Source organism: Macrobrachium nipponense, chromosome 45 (genome assembly GCF_015104395.2).
Source record: "Macrobrachium nipponense isolate FS-2020 chromosome 45, ASM1510439v2, whole genome shotgun sequence".
Taxonomy (NCBI): domain Eukaryota; kingdom Metazoa; phylum Arthropoda; class Malacostraca; order Decapoda; family Palaemonidae; genus Macrobrachium; species Macrobrachium nipponense.
The window spans coordinates 36,827,098-36,853,176 of record NC_061105.1 but is presented as its reverse complement, the minus strand read 5'-3'; the positions used below and the strand labels follow the sequence as shown (position 1 = coordinate 36,853,176).

Here is a 26,079-nt window from a genome sequence, read left to right as displayed (position 1 = left end):
GTTTAATGAGCCTGTCGGGTAAACGCAGGTAGTTTAACGCTGACGTTACGTAAAGCGATTAATAAAAAACGAATGATTAAATAGAGGCTGATGTAAATATATATTGAAGAAGGGGCGAAACTGTTCAGTTGGTGGAGACATAACCTTATTACTAAGTTAGTAAATAGGAAATTCGATTATTTTGTCAGTGAAGTACAATTGTTGGTCTTAAAAAAAGTGGTAAATTTAGGATCCCAGGTCAAGCGAAGATAAGTTTACAATTACATAACGTAAAGATATAAGAGAATGAAAACAGTTAAAGTAATGATCTTGTTACGTAAGTCATCAAATGTAATTAAATAGATAGGTCAGTTCGTAACTTGGTACCAGGTTAAGTATAGATAAGTATTGTTGATCTTACTTAGATGAACAAATGAATTAAGTACACATCGCATAAGTAAACAAATATGCAACAATTACTAAATGACGATGCATAGACTCATAAACAGTTAAAACGGCCATTTAAAACCAACGCTTTTAAAATACCTAAGAGTTGTGTTGTGGCACGAAATGGTGGGTGGGAGACTTGAGTACAAACAGTGCAGACAGAGAAATTGCTTGTTTGTTTATCTGTCTGTTTCTAGCTTGATATGATTTCGTTTTTATGTTTAATGTCATTAGGAAGGTCGGAGGTCTTTGCAGGCATTGACTTCTATTTTTTTCATTCATTTTTGCATGCTTAAGAAAGACATATTTGCTTACATACTAGGTGTATTGAAAATTGTCTTTGTACACACACACACAAATATATATATATATATATATAATAATATAATATATATATCTATTAATAACAAGACAGTTGAACTGTATTGTTTCGAGCGGCGATATTTTTTCGGGAAAAGTTACAATCTTCCTTTATAGGACTACCAGTCCTCATCATAACTTTTCTTAAATAAATGTCTCCACTAGATACTGTCCACTTTAAATGAAGCCCTGTACACACACACTTATATATATATATATATATATATATATATATATATAATATATATATATATACTAATATTGATATACGTAAATAGATAGATCAGGTGCAGATATAGATATCTGAAAAAAAAGTCTTGGGTTGGATTCCTGGCCGAGCAAGTCGGAAAATCTGTAGGCGCCAAATTAATCCCATTGCACCTTTACTGACTTTAGCAGTGAATTATGTGCATGGTAGTTATGTAGTTGCGCGGGAAACGACTGGCGTAGAGATGGGCATGGGGCTGGCTAGCAGTCTCATACCCAAAGAGTTGTTTACAGAGCTCAAGAGTTTAATCCCACGAAAAATACTCAGTGGTGTCTAGTTGACTCCGGTGGGTTGCAGCCAGGATTTTTGCATGGGCTGGCAACTTCATCCCAAAACCACTTGCTCAGTCTTTTAAGGCAGCGATGCACGCTCGGGCTGTTTCGTTGGAGGAAGGATGAATTGAACTGAGGAAATTTCTTATTGGGTAGATATACTAATTATTGGGTAGATAATGTTGACTTTAGTTTTACGACACTTTGAGAGAGAGAGAGATGTTAGGTCATTCATAGCTTTAGTGAAGGGTGGGAGAAAAAGAGAGGAATAGGGAGATGAGTGGTCATTCTTTGCTTTAGAGAGAGAGAGAGAGAGAGAGAGCGAGAGAGAGAGAGAGTCATTCATGGCTCTAGTATAGAGTGGGAGAGAAAGAGAGAGGGATACGGAGATGATTGGTCATTCTTTTAGAATGTTTTAAATGTTTTGCCGTTTAGAATGAGTCCATGTTGTGGGCGTGGGTTTCTGTGGTGGGCGTAGTAGGCTCTGGGATGGGTAGTGAGTGGGTGGGAAGAAGCACGAGGGCTACGAATCGTGTGGCCCGGGACGGGTATATAAAAGACTTGTAAGTTCCTGCCGCTGCGCAGTCTGTCTCTCCCACACGTCTCGACTGGAGAACTAAAGGTAAGGCTTAGGCCAGGCGCCCCTGCAATGAAGGGAGGGCCCGGTATCGAGGTGACCTCGTTTGACCTCGAGAGGTCCCCATTTGGCCCTCTGGTGACATTTCAAGATCCAGGATTGGTTGTGACGTCTTGTTGGCTGGAGCAATTTTAGGGTGGCTGGCTTCCAATTTTGAAGTGACCTTATCTGACGTCTAGGTGACCTCGCTTGGCGTTCGGTGACTGAAACCTTTTTTAGGGGAGCTAGGTGATTTTGTGACGCATGCAGTGCTTGAACTGAATCAGCGATTTTTCTGTATTTTCCTATTGGTGACATGTTTGTATTATCCAACTTGTGTCTTATATATAAAACTGATTTTTTTAAAGACAAAAATTCATCGTAATCAAATCTTAAATATGTGTATTATTTCTAACAGTTTGTTTGTTATAAAGGGTTTTATCAGTGAGATTTTATCTATAATATAATTAGCGGTCCAGGAAAGCTATTTTTGACGGACATTAATGGTTAAAAATGAGAATGCTAAATTTACTTATGCTAATCGACAGTCAACCTCATGCTTATAATCCCATTTACACACACACACACACACACACACACACACACGGAAGTGAATATGTATGTACCTATAACTTTTGTGTATATATATATATATATATATATATTTATTTATTTAAGATATATCCAAGTGCTTGCTTGTAGATGTGTATTCATACTAAATAGATATATGTGAACCTAATTTTGTACATACAACACATTTGCGCATGTACGTTCGCTTACATGGGAATACAGACACACATACGTACATACATACATAAGTATCGATATGGCAGTGATATATATATATATATATCAGTGCCATATCCATACTTAAACTGGTGAATCATAGTTGGACCCTTTGTGCATCGAGACTTCAGCAATTTTAACGGCCTTCTATACCTACACTGAAGGCTCAACAGCAGCACACAAACCGCCGATACATACTGCACCATTCACCCCTTTCTTGTACACATTTTCCTTCTTGCCGCTTTAATCTTTATCTATCGTATCCTTTCTTGGTCTTCCTCTCCTCTCCTCCTTTTCCTCAACACTGCTGAAATATTCATATCTCTCTAATCCATCATCTTCCATCTTTTCACCTGACCGCTCTCCTTACGATTTCTATTGACTTCCACATTTCTCACCCTGTCAGTTCTTCTTCTGCCACGAACACTTCAAGTCAGCAGCTTCAACCTTATTCCTTTCATTCACATTTACCACCTACATTTCACTTCCATAAAGGATAAACGGCTCAACAGTCCATTCATATATTTGCACCTTGGCTTCCATAAACAATTTTAGTTTATACCTAATCTTTTGCACAAATCCTGCCATTTCTCTTGCCTTGCCTTACCTTTTATTCGACTCACATCTCTTTGCCTACTGCCATCTGTTATTTTTATGCCCAACTGTGTATATGAATCCATTTTTCACAGCGGCCATATTAACACTGATTGCTCCAGCATCTTTGTTTACTCTCAACTTTCTTCTCTTGCAAACGATTTCAAACTTTTTTCTTAGTCTGCAGTTTCTCTTCAAACTCCCCAGGCATCGCTATATCATCTCCAAATATGAATGATTCCACACTCCATTCCGGACTATTTCCATATCGTATAACTTTTTACCTTATTTGAATGTCCTTTGAATGTCCGTATCACTGCATTCATGTATATATTGAACAGCCCATGAGACAAGTCACTGTTGCTTCAGACCGACAGTTTGTACCATTTTCTGATACATCCTTGTACACGCTTTGCTTCCACCCTACCCTAGAATCTTTCGATTGCCGTTAGCTACTACAACTATCTGCTATGCCAGACAACCTCAGTGCTCTTCACACACTCTAGTCTTTCATGATTTCACCCCGACATCTCACAATCAGCTTTTTTCATATTTTTCAACTATTAATGCAACCCTTGGTTGATTGAGTGAGTATTTTGAAGATGTGTTGAATATCTCCTTTGGAGATTTTTCATGTCTTTCGGAACTACATCATTCACAGTGACTTCGACAAGCAGCCTCAGATTTACGCTTTCATTGCTGGATGATTCAGATCTGGTATCTTTTGTTTATCATCCGCAGTCTACAAATCTTTAAAATATCCGAATTCATCAATCTAGGCATGAATTCACTCCAACCAGCTTCTTTCCATTTGCATCTTTCATTCGGGAATACATTCACTTTCTGTTAAGCAGCTTATTATATTAAAGTTTTCCCTCAAATGAATCATTTTATTTTCATTACTTAAAATCTTGTTATCTCTCACTTTCGTGATGACGACCAAGTTTGTACCTCGGGTAATGTCGTTTTTTCTTCAAGGGATCTCTTCATTTCCACATCCTGTTCCTTCCTGGTTTTATCCACTTCCTTTAACCACTTCTTCCCCCAAAACACTCGCTGCTGTGTTACCCCATCTTTCAATTGCAAGTATTCCCCATCTACTCCTTCCACCTTTCATCCATTTCTCCACTTCCTTCAAACTCATCTTAATTACATTTACAGCCACATAAACTCCTGTCTGTCTTAACTTTTGCTTCAGTTAAACAGTAATCAGATACTATACCGTTTGCCACTCCCCTCTCATTTTTCCATTCATCAGCTTAATGTACCAACGCATAATCTAACAAATTTACTCATCATTTCTCTTTTCAAGTTCACTTGTAAAATTACCCCTTTGGAAATGAATTGCTTTGAACAGTCAATTCCTGTCGCCTTTGGCCCCTCATTGCCAATACATCCAGCTGCGTGTCATTAAAGAAAATAATCTGTTATCATACAATTCTTTATTTTTTGGACCACACCCTCGCTTATTCGATACTTCAAGACTTATTATTATTATTATTATTATTATTATTATTATTATTATTATTATTATTATTATTATTATTATTATTATTTTTGCAATGTCGTCGCTGGGTAGGGCCGTAAACGCCGCGCCCCCTCGCCATTTGGTCTCACGCCTCGCAGTGCGAAGAGAATGCTCTTATTTTTCCTTTCCAAGTGTCCAACAGGAATAAAAACATGATTGCTATTTGTCTTAAGCTCATAATATGGCTTCTCCATTTCCTCTCAGAGCGGATCCACATTCTGCGCTCTCCTGCCTTGGGATACATTTTATTTACATTCCAAACCACTTGGACTTCTCTAGTTTGCTTAGGTTGTGTAGCCTTTATCTTAGTAGGGGTGGCTTCAGAAAAAACTACGCATCATTTACCGCACCAAGAACTCTGTCTTTGAAAACCTACAAACTCGCTTCAGATCAGCAAGAATGACGATGCAAGCCTGAGATAAATATGAACCTTATGAGGCATCCAACCCCATTAGACTATACTGTTATCTTATGTTAATTTTCTCGATTAAATGTCACGCCGCATTCATTTGAATTTAGGACCTCTCTGCTCTTCCTTCTGAGTAATCTATCACTAGGCCTTCTTCAATTAATCCATCCTCTTCTGCTCTCCCCAACGTGAAAAAAACCCCACCACGGCATTTATTATTCATCTGTGACATTATTATACATACCACCGTCAGAGACTTTATATGTCAGCTGTTTAATTATTCAGTTATCCCTATTCCATTTATACTTTGCAGACAGTCAGCTTCAGCAACTTTCATTTTCTCCCAACTTTCATTTTACTTCGATTATACTAAGTAAAATGAGGACCATGTTTCCTTTTAGAATGAATAGGGCTTAGCACCCACATAAAGTGCAAAAAGAGGTCACCTTCATCTCCACTGAAAGGAAGCATTTAGCAGTGACAGTCCTAGTGTTTCTGGAGCGACCCTTGTTTAGGAAAATAACTCTTGGTAGAACAGAAAAGTCTGAGGCTTTGCTGTCATAGTTTTTCCTTATATAAAAGGCATTCATTCTCTCTCCTTTATATTCCATCAAGTGTAGCATCACTCATCCCTGTTTCTATATCGTTTTTAACAGTTGTCAGTACTTTCAAACGAGTATTTACTTTGATAATTTTTGATAAAGTAAATTTTTGATATGAAATTTCCATCTGGCATTGCATATTCAACATCAGTACCTATTCTGAAGTTCAGTTAATCACCAACTTTACAATTAGAAAGTTCATTTTAAAAAGGTCGACTATATAAGAGCTGGATAAGTATTACACAGGAGATACGCTTGTCAGTGTTCATAGTAGTGCTTAAGCCGGTACTTGATTGTAGCAATGAGTATCAGTTCGTGCATGCCGATTTATGCTATTCGTCGATGATGACAGGTTCATTTCCGAATGACGTCATCTGCAGATTGTTATCAGTAGTTTGACGAACCCGCATTCACATTGCTAGGTTGTTATAGGCCTGTCCTGAGCATTTGTTTATGAGCGGTTGTGGGGGGGGGGGGGTGGTGGAAATTAGTGAGAAGTAAAATGAAAGAAGTAGGGTAACTTTGTCGTATAAGGACTTAGTGGAACGAGGAAGGGTAAAAGGCAAGAGAGGCAAAGTTGGGAGTGAAGGGGATACTTGAAAAAAAAAAGAATTAAGTGTTTGCGTGAAAAGCATGGTCGTGCATATAAGCAAGCATTCCAAGTAAAAAAATAATGGCGTGGAAGCGTCTGACAATATTACTCGTGTTTATTCCTTATTTTGCACAGCCTTCTGCTTGCATGTACCATCTAGCATCTTTTGTTTGTTCATCACGTGGCAGGAAGTATGTACACCAACTTGCAATAACTTCCAACGAACAATGAAAAATGCATTACCTCACATTAAAACGTAAGGTGTGGGCAACAATTTCATTCCATGTACAACAAAGCCCTGTTTATCTTTCCAAGATGGCGCCTAAGATCTGTGCGGTGTCTACCTTCATAATCAAAAGGTCCTTCTTTCTCTCATTCCAGGATGGCGTCCCCGAGGGCAAACCTAGCGGCCGTCGTGGTGGTCACGTCGTACCTCGTCTATGCCGTCGCCTCCTCCTCAAGGGTGAGTCTCTCTCTCTCTCTCTCTCTCTGTGGTTAGCCCTATCCTTTTATCTCTTCCCATCTTGTTTCCTTAACGTCTAGGCTAGATAAGGATACTGGGTTGCCTTTACCGTCGGCCTTCAGAAAAACGATTTTATATGAACTGCTGTGTATGTTTTACACGACAAAGAGAGCAAGAGTTGGGATGAGGGAAGGTTGGTTGGGTATTTAGATAAAGATGAAAAGCTCAAGAAGTCAGAGAGAGAGAGAGGAGAGAGAGAGAGAGAGAGAGAGAGAGAGAGATTAATGTAACGTTGGAGAATAATATATTTTAGGAAAAGAGGAATTGATTTAACTCTCTTATAAGCTCATCAGAACATTTACTATTTCTAATACTATTTTTACTAATGTTTTCAGCTTATTAAGGTTCAAAATGATGATAGTAATGATAATCACATTAACTATATAACATTTTAAAATTTTTCCACGGATGTTGACTCCTAGGGGTTAATGACCTAGTTTTCAACGTTTCATTATTATCATCATCATCCCGTGGCGTCAGTACACCTCATGCATGCACTGTAAGCATGAACTTAAGGTTCTTTGCAGCGTCCCTTCGGCCCCTAGCTGCAACCCCTTTCATTCCTTTAACTGTACCTCCGTTCATAGTCTCTTTCTTCCATCTTACTTTCCATCCTCTATTAACAATTGTTTTATAGAGCAACTGCTTTGAGGTTTTCCTCATGTTACACCTTTCAGACCCTTTTCCCTTTCAGGATTGAATGACCTCGTAGGTCTCAGTGCTTGGTATTTGGCCTAAATCTATATTCCATTATTATTATTATTATATTAATTAACATACTCGTAGTAGCATGTCTTGAAACGGAGAAACAAATCCACAGTTATGTGGAGGTACAAATATGTTTAGAAATAAATCTGTATTTACATGTATTTTTAAGTATATTTGTTCCCATACACAATAATAATTTTTTTTTCTAAGGGGTCCACAATAATAAAAAATGTTAACAATCATTATAACCTACGTATCACAGGCAGACCTTAACCTAGGGACATTGGGCTTTTGGAAATCAACCCGAGGAACATATCACCATCATCCTCCTTTATTTTTGGAGGTTCCTTTTGGGGCCTCATATGTACCACCCGTTGGACTCCCATTCATTAGTCGGTTACAGCTCCACAGTTTTCTTGAATAACTTGTTCTTTCGTACCATAGCCAAAAATAAAAATAAGCATTTTTTATTATTAATTATTTTTTATTTGTATTTATTTATTTAATTATTACTTATTTATTTATTTTTTGATGGACGAAGCCTTGCAGTGGCATAAGTGGTGCTCTTGAACCTTCGTTCCTTCATCATGGGCCTATTGTGTACCAGAATCGAGTTTCTATCTTCGAAATTGTCGAAGTCGTTGAAAGTCAGTCTGTACAGACTGTTAATCATGACAGATATCCACACTGAGTGTGGGGTTGCAATGATGCTTTTGAAAACATTCAAATAGAAAGATCCGGCGAATAACAAAAAGGACTGACTATAAATGTCTATTAGATTCGTTAGTTTAACGTCAGCTCGTTAAACCGTAAAAGAAATCGAGGCCATTTACTAAGATGCCTCCGAATTAGCATAATGGCCTTTTTTATGATGTTTTTTATGAAGGGGAAATCAATTTATCTCTTATATTGGTGTTCATCAGCTTGAGAGAGAGAGAGAGAGAGAGAGAGAGAGAGAGAGAGAGAGAGAGAGCAGAAAAATAAAAATAATTTAGTGAAGAATGAGAAAGAGAGTAGGAAAGTATAAATCACTTTTAGGGGAGAGAGGAGAGAGAGAGAGAAGAGCAGGAAAATATGGATAATTTAATGAGAGAGAGAGCAGGAAATATAGATTTAGAGAGAGAGAGAGAGAGAGAGAGAGAGAGAGAGAGAGAGAGAGAATTCGTCAGTCTTCTGTTTATTCCTTTTCTCACGCGCCCGTCTTCCCATCCTTACTTCGATTTTATTTCTCCATTCTCTTTTATGTACTGGATCCGAATGGATTGAAATAGATGGTACACAATGAGAGGGAAGTTATCCGCCTCTCTTGGTTTTCTCATCTTGTCTCCTTCCCCCTTTTCCCTTTACCCCTCTTCTTTCTACTCCTCCTCTTCTTCTTTTTGTTCTTCTCATAAAGGAAAGTTCATTCGAGTTCCGGAAATGCTGGATTTCTCGTTAAAAACTTTCTAAACTTGGATTAAAAAAGAAAAAAAAATATTGCAAAAAAAAAAAGTATACAACAACTGACGTTTACCGAAAAGAGAATGATATCTGTGAGCGCATTTTGGCCCGAGTACCTTTATGAAAAGTACACTTTCCATGTACTCCGTCTTCCGCAAAACCAACACGACAATAAACGTCATGACCCCGGACGTAACGGCGCCTTTTTAGATTCTGGTCCTCGGAGACGCCACGCAATCGGATCCCACGTCAGCGAGCCATTCTAATCCTCCTGAAACGTCGAAAGACAAAAGGACATCAGGCTGTATCCTGCAATTTCCTAGCCAGGGACATCTTCCGAAGGTAATAGCCGCTACAGGTCCCATTAGGAGAGAATTGCCGGGCGTTATGAAGCGTGATGAAACATCCGCGAAATCTTCAGCCACTAATTTACGCGCCAAAATCACTCTCGGTAATTCGGTTGCGTTCACAGCCACTTAAATGTGATGCCGATTTGTTATTTTGCGGTAATGGTGATGTGACGCCACTACATTACGGCTTATTTCCTCCCGCAATTTCAATAAATGGATTCTCAGCGTTAACCATTAACATTTTTTTCCTAGCAATTTGCCAGATGCGCAACGTTTAATACACATTTGACTCCTCCCACGGAGCATTGGAAGGTCTTGTTACCATTTGAGGAAGGAGGCAGTTTAACTTTAGTCTTATTACGAAACGAGTGTGTCCTTGAAGGACTGAGAATCATCTTTCATTCTTCTAAATTAGTGAACAGGCCACTTCGGGATGCCGTGAAGTTACCATGCCTTCTCAGACAGTTTTTATTATAATAGATATCTATTTTTAGTATGAAAATCACCAGATGTCTTATACACTTGAGTGAAGACGCCATACAACACTTCCTCTGATGTGAGGTAAGAAATGGCTCTTCATGTAACCACGGGTGTTGTCTGTTGTCAAGCTAATAATGCAAACAAAGTCCATTTTTTAAATGCAGAGGACGATCACCGCAAACTCAAATACCCTTATTTAGCCAACCCGCCTCACCCCCCATAAAATAAAATGGGCGCTGGGGATAAGGTGATTAAGTGGGGAAAAGTTTGGTTATACATCAAGGAAGCAATAGGACGGTCTTTCGTAGAGTTGGTTATCAGAACGAGGGGAACAGTTAACAGGAGAGGAAAGGACTTTCCAAGCTTGGCGGAGGTGGATGTGAAGTCACCTGTGAAGGGAAGTTCATGACACATAAATCGCGCTTACAGTGACCGAACTTGACGAGGGAATATGTTACATATAGTACATATGACCTGATACTACTGAATATCGCAGCAAGTTCTTTTTTTTTAACATTGAAGGAATTAATATAACGCTCAGAAGCTTTTTCGTAGGCCGAAGCGTAGTTATACTGAAGGCAGAATTGTTTGAACCATTTTACACTGTTTGGGTCGGTTGACTCGATACGAAATTCTTTAGTCATAACAAGGGACGTTATAATCTATGTTTTGGTGGTTTAGCGGACTAACCTAAATCACCGTTTGTTCAACATTTTCTTATATATATATTTCCATAATACCATTTTCATTTACTCCAATGTTATCTATCCCATTGCGGCCTATAATAATCCCCTCCCAAGGGGATTAGTGCCGTCAGTGGACCGCATGCGCTGCACTGTAGGCATTACTTAAGGTTCTTTGCAGCGTTCCTTCGGCCCCTAGCTGCAACCACTGTCGTTCCTTTTACTGTACCTCCTTTCATATTCTCTTTCTTCCTCTTACTTTCCACCCCCTCCTAACACTTGATTCATTGTGCAACTGCTTTGAGGTTTTCCTCCTGTCACACATTTCAAACCTTTTACTGCCAATTTCCATTTCGCTGCTGAATGACCTCGTAAGTCCCAGTGGTTGGCCTTTGGCCTAAATTCTCTACTCAGCTCAGCTCAGCTTATAATAATCCCCTACGGTTAATTGCAAGTTTCAGTTATACTTAAGAAGTTTTTTCAATATTGCTCGCGATTGCTCTTTTATTTGGGATGGGTGTCCGAGTTACTTTTCAAGGTCCTTATGTTCTTAGGTCTTCCATCACGAAGGCCCTGTCCCTTTAAAAGTATTTTCAAGTCTTCGGCATTACCTATTTTGTTGTCATTGAAATTTTTAAATGGTAAACCTTTGTTGGCAGACCTGGGTAATTACCTATAATTCTTTTTGTATCTCCCAGCCCTCCCCCCTTCCAAAATATCTTGTGATTCAACATTGAAAACCCAGTGATATAACGCGACAAAAACATTTTTCTCAGAAATCTCAAATCCTAAGTTTACCACCATAATTTCACTGTGTAATTCTCTCTCCCAACCGTCTTCACATTCACACCTTGATCTTTGAGGAAATGAAAACCTACCTCAATAAAGAATAAGCTGTAACGTTCCTAAGATGCGCCAGGTAACTCTAGTGCCCGCCGATAGAGGTCTCGCCTGCTCGCTCCTGAAACATGAACAATGGCAGGTTGTCATTACAACAATCCATTTTCCTCAGAGAGAGAAAAAAAAAAGTCTCAAGGTTATTTACACAATCACGTGGATTTTTAAGAGTTGTAGCTTTGTCAGGTCTTTGGTAGAGTTATTTACCGTTTCCTTTTTTTCATTCTTTTTTTTGCGTCTGTAGGTTAATTTTCGTGGTGGGATTGGAACTGTACTTTCAAGTGGAATCACGGTAGGATGCGGCATGATCACGATTATGCAAAATGTATGGAAAGCGTGAAAAAATATGATGAAGGGAAATGTAGTAAAATGATTGTAAAAATAGCACATGACAGTTTTATCAAGAATTATATTCATACACACACACCACACACACACACACACACACACACACACATATATATATATATTATATATATATATATATATATATATATATATATATATATAGTATTGTAGTATAATAAAATCAGAAAAGTTAGGTCTCTGAAACTTATGAGTCTCAACATGCATGCATTAATATGTAGTATTTAAATATATACACGCAAATTTACACTTGTATCATGGATATTATATATATACATATGTATGTATATAGTATATATATATAAATGAAATTTTGTAACTTATTCTCATTTGACCCTTTACATTGACATTTATTTAGCAATACATGTCGTTTGATATCCAGTTGACTTTACGCCATGGAATAGCTTACACCGTACGGGAATTATATATAATTGATAAACGTTTCTGCTCCAGCAGGATTCGAACGTGGGCCTTTGGTTTAGGAACAACGACAGACAGTCGACTTTGTCCAATCGGTTCTCTCTCTCTCTCTCTCTCTCTCTCTCTCTCTCTCTCTCTCTCTATATATATATATATATATATATATATATATATATATATATTATTATATATATTATTTAATTAATTAAAAATAATACTTATCTATGTCAACTTAACATAAAACCATACCTAAAGCACACTATAAGTTACGTTATAACACAAGTTTCATTAGAAAAAAAAGCTTGATAAAATTGAACATTATTCCACACTTAAGTAGGTTTATTGACAAGGTTTTATTTATGAAAACAAAAACAATAAATAACTAAAGGAAGAGAGGAGCTAACTTGCCAGAGCAAAGTCTAGAGGGTAAAACTAAAAGCGGAAACGAAAAGTAAACAATAACAAGTGTTGAGATTAACAACAAAGTTAAGATAAGAAAAAAAAGTTGAACAGCTGAGGACTGGGTATTAAAAGCAGTAACAAGTTGTTTTATTTTCAACGTCTCTTAAATAGATAGGTCTTTAGAGTCTTGACGTGTTAAGTTGACTTATAGGTAACTATTATATCTGATTTTATAATTTTTTAAAAAGTTTTAGATTATAATATATATGTGTGTATATATATATATATAATATAAAATATGTAAATTATTACATTATACACATAAACACATATATATATGAATAATTATCACATCACATTGATGCATATAAATTATTTGAGCTCACATCCTTTAATATCTAATTCTCTCTACCTCGGAATTAATATATTTTCATATATGTAAACCGAAGGGGAATTTTTTAAGTTGATAATAATTTCGTCCTCTCGTAGGTTCGAACCACCGCTCAGCGGACAGAGATAAAATCAGGACGTCAGTGACGTTATCGATTCGGCTAACAAGTGAGGTTATAAGTTTATATCGACTCCGACCTTACAAATCACCGTCGAACTTCGGGTATTCGTAATTAGAATCGATATCCAACCCCCCTCTACCATGTTAGCAAATTCGAACGTTTCCCGAACATAGCCATATTATAAATAATTATCACTTCTTAGCCGTATCGATACCATCACTGACGTCCTGATTTCTTCGCTGTCCACTGGGCGATGGTTTGAACCTACGAGAGGACAAAATTGTTATCAACTAAAAAATTCCCCTTCGGTTTGCATATATGAAAATATATTAATTCTGAGGTAGAACGAATTAGATAATAAAGGACATTTGTAGCTCGAATAATTTATATAAATCATGGTGATAATTATTCATAATATGGCTATGTTCGGCAAACGTTCGAATTTGCTAACATGGTAGAGGGGATTGGATATCGATTTTAATTACGAATACCCGAAGTTCGACGGTGATTTGTAAGGTCAGAGTCGATATAAACTTATAACCTCACTTGTTAGCCGAATCGATAACGTCACTGACGTCCTGATTTCTTCTCTGTCCGCTGGGCTGTGGTTCGAACCTACGAGAGGACGAAATTATTATCAACTAAAAATATTCCCCTCTGGTTTATACATATGAAAATATATTAATTCCGAGGTAGAGCGAATTGGATATTTAAGGACATTTGTAGCTCAAATAACATACACACACACACACACACATATATATATTGTATTTCTATAATACAACAGTTAACTAGTGTTTACATGTTTCTTGATTGGTCTTGAGGCCAAGGGCAACCACATATTATGTCAGGTCAGCCTTTTAATGTAGACTGCTACTGTGATGCTAGTAAGCTGTGTAATCTCTTTATTTTCATTTTTACTGGCCTAGGAAGTGCTCCAGTGATTTAGGGCATGGTTAAAATGTAACCCCAAAGCATGCGAGTGCTTAGTGAAGGGTTGTGGATCCCTTGGTGGGGAAGAAATGCCTCCCAAATGGCAGAGTTCACATGAGGCCCATGGCTTCCATAGCTTCATACCCGTAGAAACTGGGATAAATAACAACAAGAGTAACCTCAATACCTTGCAGTGTTTTAAAAGTCGCCAAATGGCTGGAAGCATGTAAGTTTGCAGCCTTATAACCAGTAATTATCACACAAAAAACTATGCATGGATAGGAGTGGTGGAGAAAAGGTTTGCATAACAGCTCAATTGTTGCAGAGAACGTTGCACGCTTTGTTAGAGAGACAGCTATGAAAAAACTGTATGTATAGGAATGGGAATGACTTAGGTTCATTGTGTCTGATGTAGCTGAAAGTGTAGAACTATGAAAGGGTAGGTATAGCATTAGATGGATCCGAAAGTTACTCGGCATAGATAAGAGTACGAATGTATTAAATCGAGGATTGTAGGGGTGGGAGAGAGAGAGTGTGTATTCGTCTGACTGGAAAAGAGTGAGAGTGAATGAGCGCTTTTGGGGAATTGAGTCTTTGTCTTTCTTGGTTCGAGGATCATGAAAAGTTTTGTGCTGGGTGATTTAAATGCAAAAGTGGGAGGTGGATGGCAATCTGGGCAGATGTAGAGTTCCTGGAGTAATTACGGGATAAATTGTTATCAGAGAAAGATACATGTATACTTGAGAAAGAGAACAGGATAAAAAAAAAAAGAGCTCATTAGATTATGCGTTAGTGTAGAGTAGATGGAAGAGTAAGCCAGTGGATGTGATGGCTAGAACAAGAGTGGCTGGACGTATATCTGATCATTATTTGGTCGATGCATACGTTAAGACAGATGTAAATCGGAGCTTAATGGTGGTTAGAGTTAGGAGAATGGTTAAATCAGGAGAAAATGGAGCCCTAAAATTATGAGGTATGTAGCAGTTAGCTGTATGTACAAAGATCTCATTGGGTATCTTAAATACTGAATGGAATTTTGTGTTTCTTCGCCATTTTACAAGTGGATGTGGTTTGGAGGTAAAGTGAAAATTGTATGTAGCCTATTTGAACTTTCAGTGCTTTCGCCCTCTAAAAGTTGGTTATAACATTGACCAATATTTTAGAACAACAGCAGTGAACTTTGTACCCTTCACATGACAAGGGAAACTGGAGGGTGCTTATTGGAGTAACATACCACATAGCAGTGTCCCTTGTGCCAAAAGTTCCATTTTACTCTTTATTGATTTCTCTTTATCTCTCTTCTGATTCCTATGACAAAATTACGCAGTCTAAAGAAAATTTTATGAACATTCATCAACAATTTTAACTTGAATAGCTTGAAATTAGCCACAAAGCAGGCAAAGCAAAATGTGAAGAATGATAGAGAGAGAGAGAGAGAGAGAACAACAGGTCAGCCATGCAAATCAACAGTTGTTGTGGAAACCGAAGCTGATCAAGAACACCTACTACTCTTCCAGTATGGTATGACATGAAAGCAATCAACATTAAAGTCTTCCATCTTTCGAGAGATCTTTGAGAATTTGGAATAGGCTTTTACGAAGTTCTTTATCAGATTAACAACGATATATATTGACCTGATAATTTCTTGATATTGTTGTATCAAGGTTTATGTTTTTTCTTTGATTACGTGGCTAGTCTTTAATTTTTTTTTTTTTTTTTTTTTTTTGCTGACGGGACGTGCAGCAAAAAAAAAAATCCCTTATGTATAATTTTAAATGTGTAAATGACTTCGGATCTGTTAAATATTTCAAGGAGGACAAGGTCAACATAGAGTTGTGTCATTATTATTCACCACACTACAAACTTTCAAAAAGCGGAACATCACACGAATCTTCCAAGTGACAGTGCCCTTAGTAAATTCAGTAAAATTTCCAGTGATCGTGTAAATAGCTAGAAAAGCAGAGGAATGCAAACAAACAAACAGGTATGTATAAGGAAGCCTTTTTACTGGAGAAATGGAAGGATCGAGTAATACAGAGAAAGGAAGAAAAATAAACAACATATTACTATTACGGGCGAGATAAATATGCCCTCTCTGTCAGGCTGCTACGACGTCACAATCAGCTGACGGAATGCGCCGTTGTCGAAGCCTTATGATAAGACAATGGCGCCGCCATCTTGGAAGGAGGAAAAATGCGACAATTTTTCCTCGCTCATCCCCGAAATGAGCTTTTGTTTACACCCTGCCAAGGACGCAGCGACACCCGCTTCAAAGGTCTTCGTCGTTGCGGGCTGAGTTTATGCTGGAATGGTGACATGCAACGACTAAACTTGTCTACATAGACTAAGTCCGTGCGTTTGGTCAAACATATGTGGGCATAAGCATGAATGCACATACACACGTGTTAGCCACATAAGTTGACAGAAATGAATGCTCAAAGTCAACATATGTTGTTTGGTTTTCTTTTATTGACCCCGTGGAAAATGATAAAAGAGTTGGGCTTAGCGCCGAACAGAACCAGTAGGTATGATGTAAGACTCAAGGAAAATGAAGCCAGGAAGAGTTTTCCAAAGCTTTGGAAGTCACACCTTGCTTCGGGTTTCCCCAATTCCCATAACCCTACAAACCCCTGATTTTCAACTGTTTCTGGTTTCCTTTGGATGTTGGCCTCACAAGGGCAAAAGGCTGATTCGTATAATCATGGACACTCAATCCTCCGCTCATAAATTTATACATTCACTCATCTACTGACTCATTTATATGTATATTAACCTAAATTTTTCACGGGCCCAACAGTACATTACCCGTTTATTTGTATTTTTTAAATATTGATATTAATAATAACTGAATTCCGAAGAGTTTTAATTAAGTGACAGCGGAATTTTTGGTGGCAGACGTTTTGTTGATGATCTAAGTCTTTGTTTTCAGGTTCGTCGACAAGTCGTGGGAACGGCCGGGGTCGATTATCCGACTTACTCTGAAGTTCCACCTGGGCTCTCCTTCGCCTGCACTGATAAGATTCCGGGGTATTATGCAGATCCAGAAGCCCAGTGTCAGGTGAGGTTCCATACTTACAGACATATACATACTTACATGTCAGCTAACGGTTCAAAATCAAGTTTACTTAAGATATTCAAGTAAGGCAGAAACACTGCTTACCAATGCGTTACGCATACATACACATACATTACATACAAGGTCTTTGACCTTACATATGTAGATACATACATTCATACGTGTTAGATAACGGTTCTAAATCAAGTTTACTTACAATGTTCAGTTAGGGCAGAAACAGTGCTCACTATTTCTTTACACATACATACATAGTAAGACGAGGTTTGATCAATAAATTCATACAAGAGACACTTTGAAATGCTGATAAAAATTCAGCGTGACAGCCAGCAGGGTATATATACATACATATTATATTCATACATTTTATTCTGGTATATTTTAAATTTTCATGTCTGTTGAATATGGCATGAAATGTGGAGAAACAAAATACGAGAGTCTTTGGTGTCTGAGTATTTAATGGCTTAATGCTTCTATGAATAACAGAATATTTTAAAGTCACATACTTGTTTCATCGTTCATGTCTATTTCTGTTTATGCTGACCTCGTTGTCTGACCTGTCCCTCAGGTGTGGCACTGGTGTGTCCCAGGTGGGCAGAAGTACTCCTTCCTCTGCCCCAACCAGACCTTATTCAATCAGGTTCACAGGTAAGAACGGTTATGCCAAGTCGATGGCCATTGCATGACGGATGGGTCTACCCCCTTATTTATTTTCTCTATTGTTCTCTCTTGTATCTTTGCTTGCGATTTTCTTGAACCTGAATGGATGATTGGTTATGTTTTCTGCAGCTTAATCTGATGATGAAATCAGAATGCACTTAATGTTTCGTTTCAAAATTTTTATGTAAAGAGACTCAACAGACACACTGTACCTGATAGTAGCAAGTAAAACAAATGAGATGAACCTAATTGCTGCAACTGTTCAAACCTCTACCTAAAATAAACATCACCAACAACAAACGCAGCAAAACAGCGTAGGTGACAGCATAGACTACATATTGAGATTTACGAAGGAAGATACTCGATTGACATCCTAAAGCTTTTTCATAGAAATTCTTCCTTACTGTTTGAGAGACAGTCATCCAACAGACAAGAGGACATGTACATGACACACTATATATATATATATATATATATATATATATATATATATATATATATATATATATGTGTGTGTGTGTGTGTGTGTGTGTGTGACGCGGAGAGAGATAGAGAGAGAGAGAGAGAGAGAGAGACGGATTAACAAATGCTGCCTTCCAATATGTTCAGATTTATCATTTTAGTGGTGGTGTTTGTAGCACTTGTGATAGCATGTCCTCAGTACCTTTATTTTTCTCAAACATAGGCTCAACAGAAGCTGCTTGCTTGGCGACAATCATTAAATTTTGCTTAGGCTGTTTTTGCTTGTATGCTTTATTTTCCGAAACAAAAATGTATATCCCAGTACTAGAATTGCTTGCGTGCAAATAATTGACCTTTAAAGAATATAAACCAGTTGTCATACTTGTGCTTTCTTGAATGCTTTGTTCTCCTGAGTGTCATGCTTAAGGCAATGCTCCATTTAAATGCATCAATTTTCACTTACTCGGGGAGTAAGCCTACAAAATACTTTGTTTTTGTTGTTGTTGTTCTTGTTTTGGGGGGAAGGAAAGGTCTGTGGAAAAGCCTAAGTTCTGAAAAAAGTGTTTTGCATTGAGTTAAAGAAACAGGAATTTTAGGAAAGGATATTTATGATTTATTTATTAGACTGAAAGTGTAAGAAAATAAATGATTTGCACGGTAAACAGTACAGAACAATTATTTCTAATAAAGTATAGCATATTTATTTACATTTTCGTTTGTGAAACAATGCTCTCATTGACCGTAGATTTTAGCATGCGCCCGGAGAAAGCTGGAGGTTGGATCACGCCTTGTTTTTTCTCAAAGCATCAGTATTCAATAGAGTGTTCTAAGCCTGAAGGTTTTCTTATCAAAACGAGGTTGACTTTCAGGCTTTATTGCAACAGCTTGACTTTCTTACGTCATACGCATTCAACTACACAAGGCTCTGTGGATATCCTCCGAAGGGGGCTGCCCCAGGAGCCTGTAATTGTGCGGATAGAAGCTGTCGGGGTGTCTTTAGGATGTTGTAATGGAAAGGAGGAAGATTGGTGGGAAGGTGGTTACCTTGGGTTGGGGTGGGGGGACGTGGTGGTCACGGATGATGAGTCATGTGTTGAATTGTGGGAATAAATGTTGTGAATGATATTGCTCAATTAGGATTCTCTCTATTCTTGAGATATTATATCACTCTTCAAGTATTCAGATAATCTCTCTCTCTCTCAAATGTGACCATTCTATTACAAAAGCTTAATGTAGAAAAGAAATTCACATAATTCAGGCGATCTGTCTCTCTCTCTCAAATATAATCATTCTCTTACAGGGACCTAATGTCAAAACTTCTAATTCACGTAATTCTCTCTCTCTCTCTTAAATTAAAGATGGAAACGTCGGTTAATATCCGTCAACCGATTTTTTGAAGGCAAACGGAAATAAAGATGAAGTCGCTTTAGAAAATGAGAAAACAGAAAGCCACAAGGAAAAAAGAAGTAGATGAGGAGCCTCTTTTATTTTAGTTCCTAAAAAAGAAGAAAGGTTATTTTTTTTCCTTTTTAATTCGTAGAGGAGAACAGCGAGGTCTGAATCACAGCGGAGATGGAGACTACCTTTTCAGTCTTTCTCCATCATTACTGGCAGGTTGAGAAAGGCTGAGAATGACGCCATACAAAAAAGGGGGAAGTTATGAAGTATATGAGAATTTGTCTGCCTCTTTGCAGAGAAAGTTCGAGACACAGGAAGCTTCTCAAATTGACTTCCGTCTCATCGCGAATGGGACATCTGGGCATTACTTTCCCCTCACCAGAATTTCCAGAGAGAGAGAGAGAGAGAGAGAGAGAGAGAGAGAGAGAGAGAGAGAGAGAGAGAGAGAGAGAGAGAGAGAGAGAAAAAAAAAAATTTGCACCTCTTTGTAACGGAATTATCCGGCATTATCTGAAGTACATTATGTTTCTGGTATTTCGACAGCTCCCCGATCTTTGGTCTCCGGTGCATGAACACATACACTATCTATTTGTCTGGAGACACTTACAAAGACTTCCTCAACACCATATCTCACAATGGTAGAATGAGTAGCAACCGAAACTGCAAATCTTTCAACATGAAAATATGCCGATGAATTTGGTTTCAAGCGACTCTTCAAATCAGTATAAAACTGGCTATATCTGAGTCTTTCTGGTTTAGGAGCAGCGCTCTCGCTCTTGGTCCTGGATCTGATCTTGAACAAAGAATTGTCTCGGTATTATTTTGATGGTCAGTTCCGAAAAATATGTCCCTGGCGGTCATTTGACGTGTGAGTCGCGTATATATATATATATATATATATATATATATATATATATATATATATATATATATCAGAGGGTGTGTGAGGGTGATTAATGTGACTGTATATATATATATATATATATATATATATATATATATATATATATATATTAGAGGCTGTGTGATGGTGATTAATGTGACTGACTGTCTGATAAGTGTTTGTGAGATTCTGGAATATGTGTTGGAGGAATATTTGTTCTGATTTATATAGGTATTATAAACATAGAGGTGATAGCAGAGAATGTAGGTTATAGATGCATAAAATTAATTAGTATACCACGGAAGATGTATGGTAAATTTTGAATGAGAAAGTAAGACAGGTGACAGAAGGATTCATAAGGGAGAAACAGTGAGAGCTTAGCCAAGAAAGTGGATGGGTGGATCGAGTGTTTGTTAAGAAACAGTTCTGTTAAAAGCTTGAAAGTCAAGGAAAAAAGCTTTATGCAGCATATGTGGCGCTGAAAAAAGTTTTTGAGAGAATCAGCAAAAGTGTGTAGAGATTTCATGGCGTAGATTCACATGTAGAGCATTTAGCTAGAAAGGAAAGAGACAAAGTTTGTATAAAAGTGCGCATGGGACAAGGATGTGTGATGTTTCTGTGACTCTTCGACATCTTTTTGGAGGAAGTCACATGAAGAAGAATCAGAGATGGTATTATTATACAGTAGATGCAGGTGCAGAGTTGTCAGAAGAAAATCGGCCGTGAATGGAGTGTTGAAACTTAATGTTTGCAGATGGTGCAGTTCTAGTTGGGGATAGCGAAGAGAAACTGCAGAAACTAGCGGAAAGGTCTGAAAGTGATTACAAGAGGAGATAGTTGACAGGAAATGTTAGCAAAAGATAATAATGGTAGATGGAAACCAGGAAGGTGGAGAGGTGAATATAACTAACTGGCTGTGTGCTCAAGACTGGGAAGAGAATTTAATCCTCTGTGGAAGCCAAGGTAGGAAATCATGAAGCGGATAGTTTAGCCAACTCTCCCATATGGAACATGTGTGGTTATTATATACAAATGAAAAAAAACAAATGAAGTATGGGATGATCCCGAAGAGGTAACACCATCACTCAGATATCTCGACCGCCGAAGAAAGCAGCGGACCTAACGGTTACCCATCGTTCCTTCTTCCTTTTCTTCTCCCTCCCCCAACAGAGTGTGCGACTGGTGGTACAACGTGGACTGCTCTGCCTCTCCCGACAAGTATAACATCAACGAGGACCTCTACATCGTCCCTGACAGCGCTTCGTCGTCTGGCCGCAGCTTGGACGCAGCGACCAACACGACCGCGACAGAAGAAGACTCGGCTTCAGCCGCGCAGGCGCAGCAGACGGTCGCCGATGCCGCTGCAGTCGAAGGAGAAGAGCAGCTGTAAATCTTTCTCAATCCGATTTCTGATACGTTTCTTCTCCGAGAGTCAGTCTGGAAAGGTTTAGATTCATTGTCCTCTTTCTCTATTTTGCTTTTATCATTAATTTTCGCTTCAATTCGTTCCGTCGATGATTACACCACAGATAGATGCCTAGGTAGGGTGGCCATTTCCAAATTCCCAAAAAGGACCAATTTTTTTTTTTATGTTTATTTTTTGCCACGCCAATTTTTAACCTAAATTAAACATGATTAATGAGGAGTTGAAATATAAAATGTTGTATAATGAATATATATATATATATATATATATATATATATATATATATATATATATATATATATAACTTGACCTGAGTGTTTAAATGTCAAATAGTGTATGAATAAAGAACTGAAATTAATTAAATTCAATTTTATTCAAGATGGAACAATGTAGTACGTAACTGGGGTGAAAAAATTAACATTATTTCAGAAACTAAAGGAACAAGCGATCCGATGTTTGTATTTTGCCCCTTCCCTTGCCATCCTTAAGAGTTTTCTGTTGGCTAGAAGACTTTTGTACATGGCTGGGCAGATACAAGCAATACACTGCGGCTCCATGCCCAATGTCCTAAGTGTGCCAACAGCCACTATATAAAATTATTGGGCTAATAAAAAAAATCAGTGGTTATTTTGACCGTCACTATTGTAATATATGTATTTATTTATATTTTCAGTATTCAAATATTTTTTTTAGACAGACCCATAAATCAGGACAGATTAGCGTCCTTCTAAAGGCGAAGCAGGACAGAGGACAGAATGCTCAAAAAACAGGACTGTCCTTCCTAAAGCAGGACGTCTGGCCACCCCAGCCTAGGTTAACATCCGTCTTCATTTTAGTTTTATTCAGTGTTCATCTGGTTTTCTTTCAGTCTCGGTTTTCGTAATATCAAAACATTAAGGTTTAGGGCATAACTTCTGAATACAAGAGTTTAGTTTGGTTTTTATGAAAACAGGTCGGCGTGACCAAAAATATTTACATGAAGTTGATTTTTCCTTTTCTTTCTTTAAATCAAACTCACATTAGGCCACGGAAAGTCTTGCATAACGTCTTAAGGCGCTGTCACACTAGCAAAATTTCCGTCGACTTTTTCTGAGTTTGTCATCGACTTTCCAAAGAAGTCGACGTCAATCCGTACTCTGGTTGTCACACACGTTCTTCTTCCTACCGTAGTTGTCGTCGTCAAAATGTAAACAAACCGTCTGAGCTGTGACTTCCCGGAATGATAAAAGAACTATGCTTTATAACACAAAGCAACTAGTGGGTCGTGCTTGCATGTGTTTAATGATGCTGCATAGAATTTAAAATTAAAAGTCTTTGGGTTCGGTCCTGGTTAAAAAGACGTGAAAAGTTTTATTTAAAAAAATAAGCTAGGGCTAGCCTAGATAGGCTACTCGTAACCTCTTACACAACCACAGTCAGACTGTATTATAAATTTAGCTAGAGGAACACTGAAATTTTTTTAAAAGATTTTTGTTTTTATTATTTGCTAATGCAAACAACAACAATGAGAGCAGACCTAGGCTATATAACAATCTGATATTCACGATATAGCCTAGCATGCTTATCTGTATAAAGATCAGCAAGTTCAGGAAAGTTTTCCAAGTCGCATGGTAATTTCTTTGTAATTTTTTCATTTAAGACCCCTTTTCATAAAACTATCATGCTTATGGTCCCATAAGCATCGTCTCTCCCACATATCTTCGACCAAAAACTGTTCTGGCAATCTTGTCCACTGTACCAAGAACTCCATCTTGCATCTGATTACTTGAAATGCGCGCTCTCCGTGATATAAACAAACAATAAAGTCGACGGTAGCGGTGGGTTGAATTCGATCGGTACTGTTTTCAAAAGTCGTGACGACGACACCGGAAAGTCGTCGTCAAAACATGAAAAGTCGACGTCAAATTCAAAAGTCAACGGAAATTTCGCTAGTGTGACAGGGCCTTTAGTGTGTGTGTGTGTGTGTGCGAGCGCCCGTGCGTTTGCGTATTTGTAGAGGCCAAAAAGAAAGCCTTTAAACTGTAAAGCTTTAATCGGTATGGAAAATACGCAATGTTAATGCATTATTTCATGTTTATTTTACCTATATTTCCTTTGTCATATATGTATATATTATATATATATATATATATATATATATTGAGGAATCGGCTGTGTGAGAAATGGAAATTGAGAACCTGCTTATATTTAGGTGATGGAAGGGCCGAAGAAAATATTTCATTGTTCTGTATATAATGACCCAAATAAAGATTTTTCTTATATATTGTGTTTTAATATCAGAGTATGCTCTTCTTTTATATATATATATATATATATATATATATATATATATATATATAATGATACTATAATAGATTCACATCAACCGTGGATTTGTTGTCTAGGCCAGTCCCTTACGACGCTCATGAATGGCTGTTCATAAGCCCATCACAGGGCTGGAAACTCTCAGTCTCTCGAGAGAGTTCACATAGGCAGGATGTATGTTCCACCTCTCCTGAGGTATACTTCTGAAAGACGCTTCCCTCAGGAGAGCTGGAACATAGATCCTACCCATGTGAACTCTCGAGAGAGACTGGGAGTTTCCAGCCCTGTATTGGCTTATCAACAGCCAATCAGGAGCGTCGTAAGGGACTGGCCTAGACATCAAATGCACAGTTGATGTGAATCTACTGTAGCAACCTCGTTTCTTATTTAAAGTCTTATTCATTTAAGAAGTAAATGTTTATATTTTGACGGCGAGAAAGTGGTTTATTTCTTACTTTGCGCAACGGTGGTCCGAAGGTATGACGTCATAATCAGCCGAATTCAAAACACTTGTATTATTACATCAAGTAATACTATGGCGGCTAACCCAGATGTCCCATGGTACTAATCGATGTAATAACGATGTTATAATCTAGATGATGTTATATGTTTTACTTAGAAGCATGCTGAATTTGTGATTATGTAGAGTACGTATTTGTACCAGTGACGAAATGCCAAGTCGGGTTTTTTGCCTCAAGTAAATTATAGGAGAAGACAGCCATTCCAGGCAATCATGTCATCCTCTGCAGCCCTGTGATGTTTTCAATATTAATCATCTTGTCGTGTCCGTGTCCGGCGCGTTCTCGTGTCATCTCGTGGACAAGAAGAAATGAACTGATATATAAGGGGGAGATATTCGCGGCCAACCGACAGAGCGAGCGAACACCTTTTCCTGTGAGAACGCCAGCTTCTTCCCGCCATGTGAGTTTAGCGAGATGGTGTTTCTGGTGAAATAAAATTATATATCTTTACCATCACTTATATTTACACTGGCAGTATTAGATTGTTTTACGACGCATTTTATAGTCTCATTTCAAATGTCGGAATTGGTTTATCAGAAATCCTTTCAACTTTTCATTTTGCCCGATCACAACAGTTCTCAGGTACTGGCTTCTCTCAATTACTTGTATGTCGAGTACGTATTTGATTGTAATTATTGTGTCATTCCTGCTATTCAATAGATGGAAAGAAATAGTGTTATATCATAAATAGATAAGATAAATATGAAATTAAATATTAGTCTGTTATCCAGGATCTGACATTGAAAAGTCAGAATTCTAAATTTTGTCATGAAGCCAAAATATTAACTTTTCATTTTGTTTTTTCCTCAGGTTATATTACTGGCCCTTCGTTATCTTCTTCGCCAATGGTGTGAAAACAGAACGCTTCCCATTTTGGCCAGGAAATTCATCTTCCTATTCGTCTTATGGAATGCGAGGTTATGGAGCAAATAGTCACATGTTTGCATCCTCTAATGTGCCTACTCCGGCCAGTTCTTACGAGTGGCCCTTGGCTTCTAAACCCACACCACCACTAACAACCTCACCGATGTTTAGAGCAAGACTTGAAATACCAGTTAACATCGAGAATTCTTCTTTCTCAAGTGTTGAAACAACTGACACTAGTTCTATGTCTGCACCCAAGGTATCACCTAACCCCAAATCGTTGTTACAAATACTTGACGATAATTCCCAGCCATTAACCTC

At 37.9% G+C, this 26,079-nt stretch overlaps 1 protein-coding gene across 2 annotated transcripts in view; it reads left to right on the top strand.

Annotated features, from left to right (window-relative positions):
* Window positions 1–24,176, top strand: part of LOC135214482 (U-scoloptoxin(01)-Er1a-like) — a 43,484-nt gene extending 19,308 nt beyond the window's left edge. Inside the window, exons 1-5 of one of the 2 annotated variants that reach the window (XM_064248832.1) lie at window positions 1,908–1,948; window positions 6,835–6,916; window positions 17,097–17,225; window positions 17,809–17,888; window positions 21,814–24,176. In XM_064248832.1, coding sequence (XP_064104902.1) covers window positions 6,836–6,916; window positions 17,097–17,225; window positions 17,809–17,888; window positions 21,814–22,033 — 510 coding nt within the window. In that variant the 5' untranslated portion in view covers window positions 1,908–1,948; window position 6,835 and the 3' untranslated portion in view covers window positions 22,034–24,176. Of the gene's footprint in view, window positions 1–1,907; window positions 1,949–6,834; window positions 6,917–17,096; window positions 17,226–17,808; window positions 17,889–21,813 lie in introns of those variants that run through there. The other variant, XM_064248833.1, reaches the window with a different exon arrangement.
* Window positions 24,177–26,079: the final 1,903 nt, after the last annotated feature.